Source organism: Callithrix jacchus, chromosome 5 (genome assembly GCF_049354715.1).
Source record: "Callithrix jacchus isolate 240 chromosome 5, calJac240_pri, whole genome shotgun sequence".
Classification (NCBI taxonomy): Eukaryota; Metazoa; Chordata; class Mammalia; order Primates; family Cebidae; genus Callithrix; species Callithrix jacchus.
Genome location: NC_133506.1, coordinates 92,959,857 through 92,976,904, shown reverse-complemented (window position 1 = coordinate 92,976,904; position 17,048 = coordinate 92,959,857). Strand labels below are relative to the sequence as shown.

General features: G+C 43.2%; 1 protein-coding gene across 4 annotated transcripts; it reads left to right on the top strand.

The window, feature by feature from the left end:
• On the top strand, positions 1-16,698 carry CDC6 (cell division cycle 6). Of its 4 annotated transcripts, none has more exons than XM_008997528.6 (12): positions 1-66; positions 1,223-1,410; positions 3,737-4,018; positions 4,148-4,347; positions 5,184-5,359; positions 5,989-6,095; positions 6,409-6,548; positions 7,573-7,673; positions 8,915-8,979; positions 14,332-14,534; positions 15,276-15,416; positions 15,714-16,698. In XM_008997528.6, the coding sequence occupies exons 2-12, from the start codon at positions 1,236-1,238 to the stop codon at positions 15,801-15,803; spliced, it is 1,680 nt and encodes a 559-aa protein (XP_008995776.3). In that variant the 5' UTR covers positions 1-66; positions 1,223-1,235; the 3' UTR covers positions 15,804-16,698. The 4 variants fall into 4 exon arrangements, with proteins under 4 accessions (XP_008995776.3, XP_078229777.1, XP_078229775.1 ...); XM_078373651.1 differs by having other exon boundaries at positions 1-207; positions 14,392-14,534; XM_078373649.1 differs by having other exon boundaries at positions 1-207.
• The last annotated feature ends 350 nt before the right edge of the window (positions 16,699-17,048 follow it).

The window sequence follows — 17,048 nt, the reverse complement described above, 5'->3', positions numbered from 1 at the left end:
AGATTTGGCGCGAGCGCGGCTGGGTTTTGCTGCTGCTGGTGTGCAGTTTGTTCGGGGCTTTTGGTGGTGAGTCCCTGAGGCTGCGTGTGAGAGACCTGAGAAGGAGCCTGCACTGAGGAGGTGGAAAGGAGAGGATTGCTCTAGGAGGCCTGCGATCTGTGAGGCAGCGGCGTTGGGTGAAGGCTGCGGGTTCCGGCGAGGCCGGAGGTGAAGTGAGGGGAAGAGAGCTGAGCTCGCTGGAGGTCTGAGGTCGGGAATCAGGGAAAGGGCAGGCGCCCTCGGGGTAGTTCCAGCTGTGAAGGAGCTGAAAGCTGTAGGAAGGAAATGTTCTGGGGTGCCTTGAGAGCCGCTTAGAATGAGGCCTGTGTGCAGGGGCGGAGAGACTGAGAGAAGACGGACCTGCAGTGTGAGGGCTTGGGAGAGAAGAGAAATGTGGCGGCTGGTGGGCTGAGCTGGTGATAAAACACCCCTCATGCCTGGAGGAGGGCAATTAGAAGTTCTATACAAATCAGTTCAAGTAACTTTTTTTTTTTTTGAGATGGAGTCTCTCTTGTTACCCAGGCTGGAGTGCAATGGCGCGATATCGGCTCACTGCAAACTCCACCTCCCCAGTTCAAGTGATTCCCCTGCCTCAGCCTCCCGAGTAGCTGGGATTACAGGCACCCGCCACCAGACCCAGCTACTTTTTGTATTATTTTAGTACAGACAGGGTTTCACCATATTGGCCAGGCTGGTCTCGAACTCCTGACCTCGTGACCCGCCCGCCTTGGCCTCCGAAAGTACGGATCACAGGCGTGAGCCATGGGGCCCGGCCCATTTCAAGTAACTTCTTATTGCATTTATCAATTGGTTAAAAACTTGGACTCTGGTGCCAGCCTGGGGTTACATTCCTGTTTTTCTGTGACTTTGGGCCACTGTTTATCTCAGTTTTCGCATCCGTAAAATAAAGGCTAATACTAGTACCTACCTCTAAGGCAGTTGTAAAACAAAACGAGTTGGCACATAAAGTGCTTATAACGGTGGCTTCCACGTAGTAGGTAGACAACAAATGTCAGCTGTTCTTGCATAGATTTGGATGTGAATTAGAACTGAATGCTAAAATATTGTGGTAACATAATTTACTTAAGAAATAAGTGTTAATCATCAGTATAAATAAATTCTATGTTAGTTATTTTCCCTTCACTTTTACCTATTGATTTGTCCTGTTATTTTTTGTATCTAGTTGTGCTGCTGTCATGCCTCAAACCCGATCCCAGGCACAGGCTACAATCAGTTTTCCAAAAAAGAAGCTGTCTCAGGCATTGAACAAAACTAAAAACTCTAGTGATGCCAAACTAGAACTGACAAATGCCCAAATTGTACCCTGTTCTCATGTAAAAGTCCTGCCTCTCAGCCCCAGGAAACGTCTGGGTAAGCCATTTGTTATATCACTTTTTGACCTTTCTTTTCTCAATAAGATGTGTGTCCTTTGAAGGAGCTTTCTAAGTTCAGTTAAGACTTTTTTTTTTTCCCCTCAAGAAAGTCTTATATTGTCTCCCAGGCTGGAGTACAATGGCGTGATCTCAGCTCATTGCAACCTCCGCCTCCTAAGTCAAAGCAATTCTTCTGCCTCAGCCTCCCAAGTAGGAGGGGTTACAGGCACCCACCACCAAGCCCAGCTAATTTTTATTTTATTTTATTTTTTGTTGTTTTTTGTTTTGAGACGGACTTTCGCTCTTGTTACCCAGGCTGGAATGCAATGGCACAATCTCGGCTCACTGCAACCTCCACCTCCTGGGTTCAAGCAATTCTCCTGCCTCAGCCTCCCAAGTAGCTGGGACTACAGGCACGCACCACCATGCCCAGCTAATTTTTGTATTTTTAGTAGAGACGGTATTTCACATTGTTGACTAGGATGGTCTCTATCTCTTGACCTCGTGATCCACCCACCTCGGCCTCCCAAAGTGCTGGGATTACAGGCTTGAGCCACTGGACCCTACCTATTTAATTTTTTTGTATTTTTAGCAGAGACCGGTTTTTGCCATGTTAACCAGCCTGGTCTCTGAACTCCTAACCTCAGGTCATTCATCTGCCTTGGCCTCCTAAAGTGGGATTACAGACATGAGCCATCATACCCAGCTTTTTTTTTTTTTTTTTAACAGTCTCGCTCTTTCGCTGAGGCTGGCGTCCAGTGGCACGATCTCAGCTCACTACAACCTCTAGTTCCCTGGTTCAAGCCATCCTCTCACCTCAGCCTCCTGAGTAGCTGGACTACAGGTGCACACCACCACACCTGGCTATTTTTTGTATTTTTGGTAGAGCTGGGGTTTCACCACGTTGGCCAGGCTGGTCTTGAACTCCTGGCCTCACAAACTACTGGGATTATAGGCGTGAGTTACTACACCTGGCCTAAGACTACTCTTCATTTTAGTTATTTTCAGAATGGTTGCTAACTGCTTACTGAACTCCAGAGTTAAGCCACTTACTGAGGTCACTTTCTGAACTACTTAATAGGTTTAATCTTTGATTCCTTAATACTGAGGTTAGTTCCGTCAGTGTTTTAAGTTACCTTGTAGTAGCAAGATATTATGAAATGTACCTCAATATTTGTGAAATTAAAAGAAAACAGCGACATGCTGGATATTTTCCATTTTTTTCTTGTTTTAGAACAGTGGTTGGTAATTCTCGTTTTGGAATATTTGTTTTTAAATGAGGGATGATTTGGTTGTTTCTGGAGGCATTTTTGGTTGTTACAGCTGGGGGATGCCACTGGCTTAGTGGGTAGAGGCCAGAGATGCTGCTAAACATCCTACAATGCCCTGGACAGCTCCTTGACAATGAAGAATTACTTGGTCCAATGTATCAGTGGTGCCAAGGTTGAGAAAACCTGTTTCAAACCAGTTTTACAATTTCTTTTTTTTTTTGAGATGGGGTTTTCACTCTTGTTACCCAGGCTGGAGTGCAATGGCGCGATCTCGGCTCACCGCAACCTCCGCCTCCTGGGTTCAAGCAATTCTCCCGCCTCAGCCTCCTGAGTAGCTGGGATTACAGGCACGCGCCACCATGCCCGGCTAATTTTTTGTATTTTTAGTAGAGACGGGGTTTCACTTTGTTGACCAGGGTGGTCTCCATCTCTTGACCTTGTGATCCACGCGCCTCGGCCTCCCAAAGTGCTGGGATTACAGGCTTGAGCCACCGCTCCCGGTCCAGTTTTACAATTTCATCCCACTAAAACCCATTTGGTTTCTACTAAATGCAGTAGTCCCCACTTATCCATAGGGGAGACATTCCAAGACCCCAGTGGATGCCTGCAATTGAGGATAGTACTGAACCCTACATGTCCTATATTTTTAATCTGATAACCAAGTCAGCTACTAAGTGACTAGTGGGTGGGTAGCATATACAATGCGGATATGCTGGCTGAAGGGACGTTTCATGCCCCGGGTAGGATGGTCAGAGATTTCATCATGGTACGCAACAGCATGCAATTTAAAACTTTTCAATTATTTATTTTTGGAATTTTCCATTTAATATTTTTAGACTGAGGTAACTACAATGGTGGATAAGGAGACTGCTGTAGTAAGAGTGGTGATGCCATCTAGTGGCCAATATTTGCTGCTAGGTGAGAAGGCATTTTATTTTGGTGGTTCCGACTTAAGGTAGAAATTCACCTCTTTCTGGTAATGGCGAAGGTCTTGCACATCCTTTTACTATCCAGTGCTATGAGTGACTACATTTTGATTTTATTATGTTTCAGGTGATGACAACCTATGCAACACTCCCCATTTACCTGCTTGTTCTCCACCAAAGCAAGGCAAGAAAGAAAATGGTCCCCCCCGATCACATACACGTAAGGGACGAAGATTGGTATTTGACAATCAGCTGACAATTAAGTCTCCTAGTAAAAGAGAACAAGCCAAAGTTCACCAAAACAGAATACTTCCTTCAGTTAGAAAAGGTCAAGAGATCACAACAAATCCTGAGCAGAGATGTCCACTGGAGAAAGAATCTGCACGTGTGAGACTATTCAAGCAAGAAGGTTTGTTCTTACATGGCAACTGTTAGTGCAGCTATTGTAACCAAGGCTGATGATTACAAATGAAACCACCCAGTGGGTCTTCTCAGTCACCTTCTGTTGTGTCTAATTGACCTTTTATATCTGGCACAGGCACTTGCTACCAGCAAGCAAAGCTGGTCCTGAACACAGCTGTCCCGGATCGGCTGCCTGCCAGGGAAAGGGAGATGGATGTCATCAAGAATTTCCTGAGGGAGCACATCTGTGAAAAAAAAGCTGGAAGCCTTTACCTTTCTGGTGCTCCTGGAACTGGAAAAACTGCCTGCTTAAGCCGAATTTTGCAAGACCTCAAGGTACATTAAGAGTCTGAATTATGATGCTGTTGGTAAAATGACTCTTAGGTGTTTTGATTTGTTTTTGAAACAGGGTCTCACTCTTTTGTCCAGGCTGCAGTGCAATGGCTTGATCACAGCTCACTGTAGCCTTGACCTCCTGGGCTCAGGTGATCCTCCCACCTCAGCCTCCTGGGTAGCTGGGACTACAGGCATGCATCACCACACCCAGCTAAAATTTGTAGAGACAGGGTTTCACCGTGTTGCCCAGACTTGTCCTGAACTCCTGAGCTCAAGCAGTCCACCCGCTTCAGCCTCCCAAAGTGCTGGGATTACAGGTGTGAGCCACTGTGCCCAGCTGGCACTTGATTTTTAAGAGTTAAGAAAGCGGGCTGGGCACTGTGGCTCTCACACCTGTAATCCCAGCACTTTGTGGGGGGGGCGATTACCTGAGGTCAGGAGTTTGAGACAAGCCTGGCCAACATGGTGAAACCTGCTCTCTGCTAAAAATACAAAAATTAGCTGGGTATGTGGTGCATCCTGGTAACCCTAGCTACTTGGGAAGCTGAGGCAGGAGAATTGCTTGAACCCAGAGGCAGAGGTTACAGCGAGCTGAGATTGTGCTGCTGCACTCCAGCCTGGGCAACAGAGCAAGACTCTGTCTTTAATAAAAAGACGAAGATTAGAAGATTGATGGTCTCCTCAAATAAGACATTTATAATTTCATTGTTTAAATCTTTCCAAATGAAAGTAGAGCTTCCTTACATGCTTTTAGCTCTTCAAAGACGTTTTAGGCTCTATCAGATCTTTTATTTTCTGAGGCAAAAATAACTGATGTTTGCATTTTGTATTTCTAGAAGGAACTGAAAGGCTTTAAAACTATCATGCTGAATTGCATGTCCTTGAGGAGTGCCCAGGCTGTATTCCCAGCTATTGCTCAGGAGATTTGTCAGGAAGAGGTATCCAGGCCAGCTGGGAAGGACATGATGAGGAAATTGGAAAAACATATGACTGCAGAGAAGGGCCCCATGATGTAAGTATTGTTCTGCTTCATGTTGTTCTGTAAAAATCTGCAAGGTCTGTTGCCCATAAAAAGAACATTTTGTATATTTGTTCTATGAAGGATAGTTACATAAACTTAAAGGGAAAGAAGAGAGGGAAGATACACCTAATTTTAAATTGGATTACTTGTAGATGATGTGGGGTATCCTTGTAGCAGTAACTAGAGATAGGATAGATTATGATCCTTAAACTGGACTCAGCTTTAGGAAAGTGACCTGAAGTCAGCCTGTATCAGACAGATTGGAGGGTTAAGAAGGTGAATATGGGCCAGGCGAGGTGGCTCATGCCTATAATCCCAGCACTTTGGGAGGCCGAGGCGGGTGGATCACGAGGTCAAGAGATCGAGACCATCCTGGTCAACAAGGTGAAACCCCGTCTCTACTAAAAATACAAAAAATTAGCTGGGCATGGTGGCGCGCGCCTGTAATCCCAGCTACTCGGGAGGCTGAGGCAGGAGAATTGCTTGAACCCAGAAGGCGGAGGTTGCGGTGAGCCGAGATCACGCCATTGCACTCCAGTCTGGGTAACAAGAGCGAAACTCCGTCTCGAAAAAAAAAAAGAAGGTGAATATGGATACTAACTGTTTCTCTCTATATGCAGTGTGTTGGTACTGGACGAGATGGACCAACTGGACAGCAAAGGCCAGGATGTATTGTACACACTGTTTGAATGGCCATGGCTAAGCAATTCTCACTTGGTGCTGATTGGTTAGTGCTCAATTGTTAAAAATGTTACATAGTGGTTCTAAAGTATTCTTTTTTAAAAATATATATATTCAGCTTATGTATCAGTGATTTTATCTTAAACCAGCTTTCTGCCTCATCAAACTAAGAAAGTTAAATGACTGTACATCTTACCTAGCAGATACATCTTATCTATTGGGATGGGGTAGGACACCAGTGGGATGCAACAATTAACATGCTAGATTCTGTAACTGGAAATTTATTTAGCTTTCAGAGAATTTAGTTTCCCCTTTAGGATGATTTGACCAATGGTTAGTGTTGTTGATCTCCTCCTTAGGCATTGCTAATACCCTGGATCTCACAGATAGAATTCTGCCTAGGCTTCAAGCTAGAGAAAAATGTAAGCCACAGCTATTGAACTTCCCACCTTATACCAAAAATCAGATAGTCACTATTTTGCAAGATCGACTTAATCAGGTAAGTACCAACTATTTTGCCAAATTATGTGTTCCTTGGATTCACCTGTGCTAGGAAAATTTAACAATAGTTCTAAAATATTGTTGCTTTGATTGCTTTATTAATGGAGCAAAGAGTTCCTGTGGACCATAGTGATAATACTTTTATGTGAATTTCCACTTTATTCATTTACTGGGTGTCTTAGTGTTGAAATAAAAGCAAGAGTGAGAGGAATCACTCAAGTGCTTTCTCTTTTTTTTTTTTTCCCCTTGAGACAGAGTTTTGCTCTTGTTACCCAGGCTGGAGTGCAATGGGGTGATCTCGGCTCGCTGAAACCTCCGCCTCCTGGATTCAAGCAATTCTCCTGCCTCGGCCTCCCAAGTAGCTGGGATTACAGGTGCCTGCCACCATGCCCAGCTAATTTTTGTATTTTTAATAGAGACGGGATTTCACCATGTTGGCCAGGCTGGTCTCGAACTCCTGTCCTCAGGTGATCTGTCCACCTTGGCTTCCCAAAGTACTGGGATTACAGGTGTGAGGCACTGCACTGGGCCTCAAGTGCTTAATTTTTTATTTTATTTATTTGTTTTTAATAGAGACGGGATTTTGCCATGTTGGTCAGGCTGGTCTCAAACTCCTGACCTCAAGTGATCCACCCGCCTTGGCCTCCCAAAGTGCTGGGATTTACAGGCGTGAGCCACCGTACCTGGTCTTCAAGTGCTTTCTTTAATGACCTTTAAAAAATAGTGCCTATGAAAAAACTTTTTCTTTTGAAAATGACTAAATAGATTTTTTTTATTTTTGCTGATTTCAGCTCTGATTGCTTTTTTTCCATTTATGAACCTCTACCATATCCCTACAAAATGCTTAAATGTGTGAAAACTCTCAAACATCTCCATTATTTATGAAGAAAAGGCATCTTTTTGACCCTAAAGAGTTGCCAATCAAGTTTAGGGTTAAATGTGAAAATATTTATGCTTGGGACCTAAATTACAGAGGGAGAATCTTACAGTTCAAACTGTCATCTTCTATGTCATGTCTGAAGGTATCTAGAGATCAGGTTCTGGACAATGCTGCAATTCAATTCTGTGCCCGCAAAGTCTCTGCTGTTTCAGGAGATGTTCGCAAAGCGCTAGATGTTTGCAGGTGAGTTATGACACTGTTGGCTGCTTTTATTAAAAAAAAAAAGAAATGCTGTTAATTGTCTCATGTAACTCAAGTGAATGTGGCTTAAGAGGCTCAGTTCTGCTACTTTTTTACGCTCAGAAAGGAGGACTTGTTTCTCAGTGGGGAGCTGTGGATTTCTACCGTGTTAATGTCTGAAACATTATCAGTCCATTACCTACAGAGGGAGAAACAAATGAGATGTTGCTGGCACTCCCTGTGGTGATTATAGATTGGTTAATTACATTTGTATTAAAAAAGACTCCAGTTTACTTTTCCATTAGCTGATCTCAAGCAGGTTTATTTATGGACCTGAACCATCTTTGCCTTTAGACTTTTTTCTCCTCCTTTCCTTTTGTGAGCACCCCTTCTTCCCTCCAGTTGGTGGTCCCCTAGAGTTGTACTCTAGACTTCTTTCTCCGTTCCCATCCCCCTGTCCCTCCTGCTGGGGAAAGCCTCTGTGCTGACTGATGAAATTTCTTCCTTCCCAGTAGGGACACTGGGTCCATTAAAATGATACTTGCTGTGCTGGCCTGCTGGTCCAACCTCCCCCTATTGCCATGCAGAAGATCCAGGTCTGGCTTATGGCTTCCTGTGGGCAAAGTACTTTAGAGAGAGCAGTGGGAGAGTCAGCTCTTCCTGTTGCTAGATTGCATGATCCTGAATTTAAAAGTTTCCTCTAATCAGCAAACTACTTGGGTAAAGACTACAACTATGAGCAATAGTTATGTAGGCTAGCGTGGTTTAGCCTACACATATCCTATGTATATATAACGGAAGATATCCCTTTTAGATTTTGTGTGTATGGGTGGTGTTGGCTCCCTTTAGTCAGTCACCCACACTACATATCCTCTCCTACCGTGACATTTTCTCCTCACCCAAAATGTTATTATTGGCTTAATGTACAATGACCTACTTGGCATCTATTAGGAGGAAACCACGGAAGTTTCTCAAATCTGACATCCATGAATTATTTCAAAGCAATTAAGTCCCCTTATTTGAGAAATAACCCAGTTTTATTTGGGGCTTTAAAATTACAAAACATCGTAATTTTAAAGTTATACATAGGATGTATGTAGGCTAAACCATGTTAGCCTACATAACTTGCTCATAGTTGCAGTCTTTGAGCAATAGTCATTAATGTGCCTGCTTTTGAGCTTGGTGGTTTGGTATGGTGTTTGGTTTGGCTTAGACTAAATTAATTTTAGAAATTTTTTTTATAGGAGAGCTGTTGAAATTGTAGAGTCAGATGTCAAAAGCCAGACTATTCTCAAACCACTGTCTGAATGTAAGTAGTTTATCTCCTTCCTGTCTTCCTTTGTAATTGGAAGCTTAGCTTTTGAGGAAAGAGGTAGAAAGATGAAATGAACATAGTTAAATCCAAACTCACCCGTTTTTATGTGTGTCTGTGTTTTTAGTCAGTTTCATCTATTTTATTTCAATCTTGCCTGCCAGTACTTAATGCATTACTGGAAATGAGTTCCCAGGGTATTGCGTAAATGGCTAGGACAGAGTGAGGTTTTTTTTTTTGAGACGGAGTTTCGCTCTTGTTACCCAGGCTGGAGTGCAATGGCGCGATCTCAGCTCACTGCAACCTCCGCCTCCTGGGTTCAAGCAATTCTCCTGCCTCAGCCTCCCGAGTAGCTGGGATTACAGGCACACGCCACCATGCCCAGCTAATTTCTGCATTTTTAGTAGAGACGGGGTTTCACTATGTTGACCAGGATGGTCTCGATCTTTTGACCTTGTGATCCACCCGCCTCGGCCTCCCAAAGTGCTGGGATTACAGGCGTGAGCCACCGTGCCCGGCCGACAGAGTGAGTTTTCTTTTGACGCTCCAGAAATGAAAATTGTAGACAATGAGGTTGGATCAGCTCTCTGGGTGCTTATGTTAAGTGCACTTTAGGTTTCAATATAGGTGAAAGCAAAGCCTGATAAATAATGGAGAATTAGGTAAAAGAACTGTGAGGCCCCATGCAGTGGTTCACACCTGTAATTCCAGGACTTTGGGAGGCCAAGGCGGGAGGCTCGCTTGAGCCCAGGATTGTGAGACCAGCCTGGGCAATGTAGTGAGGCCTCTTTTCTACCAAAAAAAAAAAAAAAATTGGCCGGGCGCGGTGGCTCAAGCTATAATCCCAGCACTTTGGGAGGCCGAGGGGGTGGATCATGAGGTCAAGAGATCGAGACCATCCTGGTCAACAAGGTGAAACCCCGTCTCTACTAAAAATATAAAAATTAGCTGGGCATGGTGGCGTGCGCCTGTAGTCCCAGCTACTTGGGAGGCTGAGGCAGGAGAATTGCTTGAACCCAGGAGGCGGAGGTTGCGATGAGCCAAGATCGCACCATTGCACTCCAGCCTGGGTAACAAGAGTAAAACTGTGTCTCAAAAAAAAAAAAAAATTTTTTTTTTTAAATTTTGCAGCCATAAGAAATGAGTTGGCTGAGTATGGTGGCTCATGCCTGTAATCCTAGCACTTGAAGGCTGAGGAGGGCAGATCAGTTTAGACCATCCTGGCCAACATAGATAAACCCTGTCTCAAAAAACATACCTGGGCATGGTGTCCTGCACCTGTAATCTCAGCTGCTCAGGAGGCTGAGGCAGGAGAATTGCTTGAACCCAGGAGGCAGAGGTTGCAGTGAGCTGAGATCGTGCCACTGCACTCCATTCTGGGTGACAGAGCGAGACTGTGTCTCAAAGGAAAAAAAAGTGAGTTCGTTTCCTTTGTAGGGACATGAATGAAGCTGGAAACAATCATTCTCAGCAAACTAACACAGGAACAAAACCAAACACTGCACGTTCTCACTCGTAAGTGGGTGTTGAACAATGAGAACACATGAACACAGGGAGGGGAACATCACACACTGGGGCCTGCTGGGGGTGGGGCCCAAAGGAAGGGAGAACATGCAGGACTTAAAAACCTAGATGATGGATTGATGAGTGCAGCAAGCCATCATGGCACACATATGCCTATGTTACAAACCTTCGTGTTCTGCACATGTATCCCAGGGCTTACAGTAAAAAAATTAATTAGCCAAGCATGGTGTGCACCTGTAGTCATAACTACTTGGGAGGTTGAGACAGAAGAATCACTTGAGCTGGGGAGGCGGAGTTTGCAATGAGCTGAGATCGTGCCACTGTCCTCCCAGCCTGGGCAACAGAGTGAGAGTCTGTCTCAAAAAACAATAATTTTAGAAGAATAAGAATTTTTTTTTTTTTTAATTGCATTTTAGGTTTTGGGGTACATGTGCAGAGCATGCAATACAGTTGCATAGGTACACACAGGGCAGTGTGTTTTGTTTGCTTTCTCCCCTTCACCCACATTTGGTATTTCTCCCCTGGCAATCCCTCCCCAAGAATAAGAATTATAAGTTCAACTTGGGATATCTCAAGCATTTATTATTTATTTATTTCAAGCATTTAAACAAGTCTAGAGGGTAGAGGTAAAAAGATCATATTGCCGGCCGAGGCGGGTGGATCACGAGGTCAAGAGATGAGACCATCCTGGTCAACGAGGTGAAACCCTGTCTCTACTAAAAATAGAAAAATTAGCCAGGCATGGTGGCGCGTGCCTGTAATCCCAGCTACTTGGGAGGATGAGGCAGGAGAATTGCTTGAACCCAGAAGGCGGAGGTTTCGGTGAGCTCAGATCGTGCCATTGCACACCAGTCTGGGTAACAACAGCAAAACTCCGTCTCAACAAAAAAAAAAAAGATTATATTGCTACAGTAAGTTGCACACTATCACAAATGACAAAATTAATTTTCCATTCCCTCAGCCTTGTTGTTTTGGTTGTGGCAAATGTAAATGGCCATGAACTACGTATCTTACAGTATTTGATATCCAGTGGTAGTCTTTATAAACAGAATAGTAAGATTTGATTGTTTCTTTTTGACTCCTACACTGGTTGGGAGTTAGTAAAATTGTTTCTGGCATTATAGTTTTTCATGGAGTTCTTTTTTTCATCAATTTGCTAACATAAAAAAATTAAAAATAATTTCAGATGTAGCCAAAATTAGTGCTTAGGGTAATAGTAGGCAATATATGCCAATGTATAGACTTAGATACTGGTTTCTTCGTCCTCTTTAATTTTTCAGATCATTCCCTTTTCCCTTGCTTTTTCCCCACCAGTAACATTTAGGCTTGTCACTGGCCCCTGTGAGCATCACTAGCACAAACATAACTAAAAAAGGTAAAGAGGTTGTAAATTCTATCTTTTGATTTCTGGATTGTGTGTGATTGGCTTTTTTCTTTTGGTGTGAGACAAGGTCTTGCACTGTCTCTCACGCTGGAGTCCAGTGATGCGATTATGGCTGTTGTGATTATGGCTCACTGCAGTTGCAACCTCCCAGGCCCAAGCAATCCTCTTCTCACCTCAGCCTCCCCAGTTCCAGCTATTGCTAATTTTAAAATTTTTGTAGAGTCATTGAGTGGAGGAGTCTCCTTATGTTGCCCAGGCTGGTCTCAAACTCCTGGGATGAAGTGATTCTCCCGCCTTGGTCTCCTACAGCATTGGAACTACAGGCATGAGCCACCACACCAGGTTTTGGCTTTTAATTGTTCCAGAAAGCTATAGGAAGATTGACTTCAACTAAATATAAGAAGAAAATTTCTAATAACTAGAACTAACTGGGCTTCCTTGAAACATAGTGGGTTCTCCAGCATTGAAGATATTCAGACAAAAGCCAGATAGATGCCACTTGTTGAGATTGTTTTAGAGAGGACTCAGCCACTGGGTAGAGAGTAAAAATAGACTTCGAAATTCCTTTGAGCTTTAAGATTATCTTACTTGATCTGTGATCTCTGGTTTCTGCATTAGTCCTCTGCAGCATCCCTCTGTGGTAATGAAACATTATAGAAGTAAATTGTTATGGGGCAACTGCAAGTGATTCAGGGAGTAGCTTCAGGCAAAAGTTGTTACAGAGCACATCTCTCTGTCTTGCAATTCATGTATCTCCAAACAATGAGACCATAGTCTTTTTTTTTTGAGACAGGGTCTCACTCTGTCACCCAGGCTGCAGTGCAGTGGTGTGATCTCATCTCAGTGAAACCTCCTCCTCCCAGGCTCAAGCCATCCTCCCACCCCAGCCTCCTGAGTAGCTGGGACCACAGGCGTGTATCACCATGCCCTGCAATTTTTTTGTATTTTTAGTAGAGGTGGGGTTTCGCCTTGTCACCCAGGCTGGTCATGAATTCCTGAGCTCAAGCCATTCGTTATTTTTCCTGATCCTCTCCCTCCTCCCACCCTCCACTGTTATATAGGCCCCAGTGTGTGTTGTCCCCTCTAGGTGTCCATGTGTTCTCATCATTTAGTTGCCACTTAGAAGTGAGAACATGCGGTATTTGGTTTTCTGTTCCTACAGTAGTTTGCTAAGGATATAGTCTTATGCAGCTTATTGGCAGTTTCCCAACTCCTGGCTTTTATTAAGATGATGATATCTGGCTAGTCATGGTGGCTCACTCCCATAATCCCAGTGCTTTGAGAGGCCAAGGAGGGCAGATTGCTTGACCTTAAGAGTTCGAGACCAGCGTTGGCAACATGATGAAACCCCATCTCTACAAAAATTACCAAAAAAAAGATGGTGCTATCTACTAGCATACCCAGTGACATTTTCTCAAATGTTGGCTGTATTGCTGATCAGCTTGGGCAAGTGAACCAAACCACAAAGGTCATTTGGGAAAGCCATCTGAAGGACTGATATGGCAGTGACTTTACTCTCCACATTTAGCCACACATTTGATCCAAAATATTAGGTAATTTTCCAACTTTTTTTTCTTTTTCTTTTTTATTTGAGACAGAACTTTGCTCTTGTCGCCCAGGCTGGATGATCTCTGCTCACTGCAACCTCTGCCTCCCAGGTTCAAGTGATTCTCCTGTCTCAGCCTCCCGAATAGCTGGGATTACAGGTCCCTGCCACCATGCCCGGCTAATTTTTTGTATTTTTAGTAGAGATGGGATTTCACCATGTTAGGCAAGCTGATCTTGAACTCCTGACCTCAGGTGATGTGCCCACCTTGGCCTCCCAAAGTGCTGGGATTACAGGCGTGAGCCACCATGCCTGGCCTTTTTTTCCTTTCTTAATTACCAGGCACAGTCACCATCTTTGCTTCAAGGTTCTGTTCTTCTTATACCTCTTAGATACTAGGAACTAGCCTGCTGTGGTGGCATGCGCCTGTAGTTCTAGCTACTCAGGAGTCTGAGGCAGGAGGATCACTTGAGCCCAGGAAGTCAAGGCAGCAGTGAGCCATGCTAGTGCCACTGCACTGCAGCCTGAGCAACAGAGATCTTGTTCCCCACCCCTCTAAAAAAAGGAATACAGTAGTTCTCTGTCTGGTCCTTTCATGAGGTAGGTTTTGTCCCTCTGACATTAAATTACATTCCATAGGACAAAATAGCTCACTATTTTGCCCAGAGAAAAGGTAACCCTAATTTTCAAGTCATCCACATTATTTTGACATTTTTAAGAGAATAGCATTATCTCTTATCCTTTGGCCTCTGATTAGAGAGTTTGAACTTTTGCTTGCCACCATGTGACTACTTGAAATTCCTTTAGCTCAAACTTTAGTATCATTTGTTTCATCATGCATACACACACACAATATTTTAGAAATTGAATTAAACTTGACTGACTTACTTTATAGGTAAATCACCTTCTGAGCCTTTGATTCCCAAGAAGGTTGGTCTTATTCATATATCCCAAGTCATTTCAGAAGTTGATGGTAACAGGATGACCTTGAGCCAAGAAGGAGTATACGATTCCTTTCCTCTTCAGCAGAAGATCTTGGTCTGCTCTTTGATGCTCTTGATCAGGCAGTTGAAAATCAAAGAGGTCACTCTGGGGAAGGTAAGTTGGGATGGAGCAGATGGAGCAGAGGTAGAGATGAGAAGCTGCTTTGCAGAGCAGATATTTTCCAAAAGGCCTATGATACTTCAGCTGATAGGAATTTAAAATGGATTTTAACAGTAAGAATTAATACTGGTAATGGCCGGGTACGGTGACTCATGCCTATAATCCTAGCACTTTGGGAGGCCGAGGAGGGTGGATTACCTGAGCTCAGGAGTTTGAGACCGCCTGGGGAACACGGTGAAACCCTTCTGTCTAAAAATACAAAAAATTAGCCGGGCATGGTGGTGTGCGCCTGTAATCCCAACTACTAGGGAAGCTGAGACAGGAAAATTGCTTGAACCCAGGAGATGAAGGTTGCAGTGAGCTGATATCGCGCCATTGCACTCCAGCCTGGGTGACAGTGGAAGACTCCGTCTAAAAATAAAAAAATTAATACTGGTGCTATATAAAAGTCACCTATTTCCCTTGGGTTGTGGTTGAGAGTTTACCATTAATCTTTCCCCATGCTCTCCTTCATTTCTGCATCTCTCTGTGAAATATATAAATCCCCTTTCCTACATTACTATATAGGCTTTTGGGAATATCTACAGAATGACTGTTTAAGGATTTTATTGAAAAGAGGAAGAAATAGGGTATTCAGATAAATTTTTTGCTAACTCAGACTCACGTTTCTTAAATGATTAAAGGCTATAAGCAATGTGACTTTTAAGCAGCATTTGTTCTCCCTTGTTCTCTCAGTTATATGAAGCCTATAGTAAAGTCTGTCGCAAACAGCAGGTGGCGGCTGTGGACCAGTCAGAGTGTTTGTCACTTTCAGGGCTCTTGGAGGCCAGGGGCATTTTAGGATTAAAGAAAAACAAGGAAACCCGCTTGACAAAGGTACAACTGCTTTTTTGTGACAGTGTTTTTAATTGTCCTATTTTGTAGAGTGAAGTTAAAGTAAAGGTTTACTGTTATACAAGATGACCACAGTTAAACAAGTCATTTTTTGTTAGCTAAGGTTTAAGGTGTGTAAAAATGGGAGTGTGGTATGAATATTTTTTCAGGCTATTGGAAAAAAAAGTGTTTAACTTTCTTGCCTCTTGTGAGAAAAGTTTAATATGGTAGAAGTTTCTGTACTTATAACTTTGTTTTGTGAGTTCTCCAGCATGAAAAATCCTTTTCTCTTTTTTCCAGGTGTCTTTCAAGATTGAAGAGAAGGAAATAGAGCATGCTCTGAAAGATAAAGCTTTAACTGGAAATATCTTAGCTACTGGATTGCCTTAAATTCTTCTCTTACACCTCACCTGAAAGTATTTATCTGGCATTTAGAGAGCTACAGTCTTCATTTTAGTGCTTTACACATTCAGGTCTGAAAACAAATATGACCTTTTTTACTTGAAACCAATGGATTTTAATCTATAGATTCTTTATTATTAGCACAGAATAATATCTTTGAGTCTTATTATTTTTACCTATAAAAGTGATCAGGTAGATCCTTTTTAATTACATTCACTACTTCTACCACTGTGTATCTCTAGCCAATGTGCTTATAAGTGTACAGATCTGAAATGTGTCTATATTTACCACTTTGCTTGCTCAAACATGAGTGTTTTTGTTTTTGTTTTTGTTTTTTGAGACCGAGTCTCGCCCCGTTTTCCAGGCTGGAACACAGTGGCGTGATCTTGGCTCACTGCAGCGTTCACTTCCTGAGATCAAGCGATTCTCTTGCCTCAGCCTCCCAAGTAGCTGGGATTACAGGTGGGCACCACCACACCCAACTAATTTTTGTATTTTTAGTAGAGATGGGGTTTTACCATGTTGGCCAGGCTGGTCTTAAACTCCTGACCCTCAAGTGATCTGTCCACCTTGGCCTCCCAGAGTGCTAGGATTACAGGTGTAAACCACCGCCCCCAGCCATGAGTGTATTTTGTTCAGAACTTTGAGGTTAGGGTAAGAAGAATGTAAAAGAATGATCCAGGAAAGTTAAGCAAGTCCACGTGGAGATTTGGAGGATACTGGTTAAAGAATTTATTTATTTTTAGAGTATACTATGTTCACAGTGCAGATACTACAACATTGTGACATTTTAAAGGCTTTGAGCTTCTTGGGCACCTCCAGGGGCACTGGGGTTGTAAGGAGACTATAACTACAGATTGTGAATATATTTATTTTCAAGTTGTGTTCTTTGTCTTTTTAAGCAATTAGATTTCAAGAGCGCTCATGCTTTCAGAAGTAAATGAAAATTTCTTCCTAGACTGTCCCACAGTCTTTGCAATCCTTATATGAAACCACTTCTTTCAAGATGCCTTAGTTTGGGGTTGGGTTTTCATCTAAACACATTTTTTCCAGTCTTAGATAAATTAGTCCATATGGTTGGTTAATCAAGAGTCTTCTGGATTTGGTTTGGTGCCATTAAATGGTAATTTGTGACTGAGACACCAGAGGGCACCATTATAACATTGACTACTTTGAAAGTAGATGCTTGGGGCTGAGTTAGTTTTGGGGTAAAGGGAGAAGTTCTCATTTGAT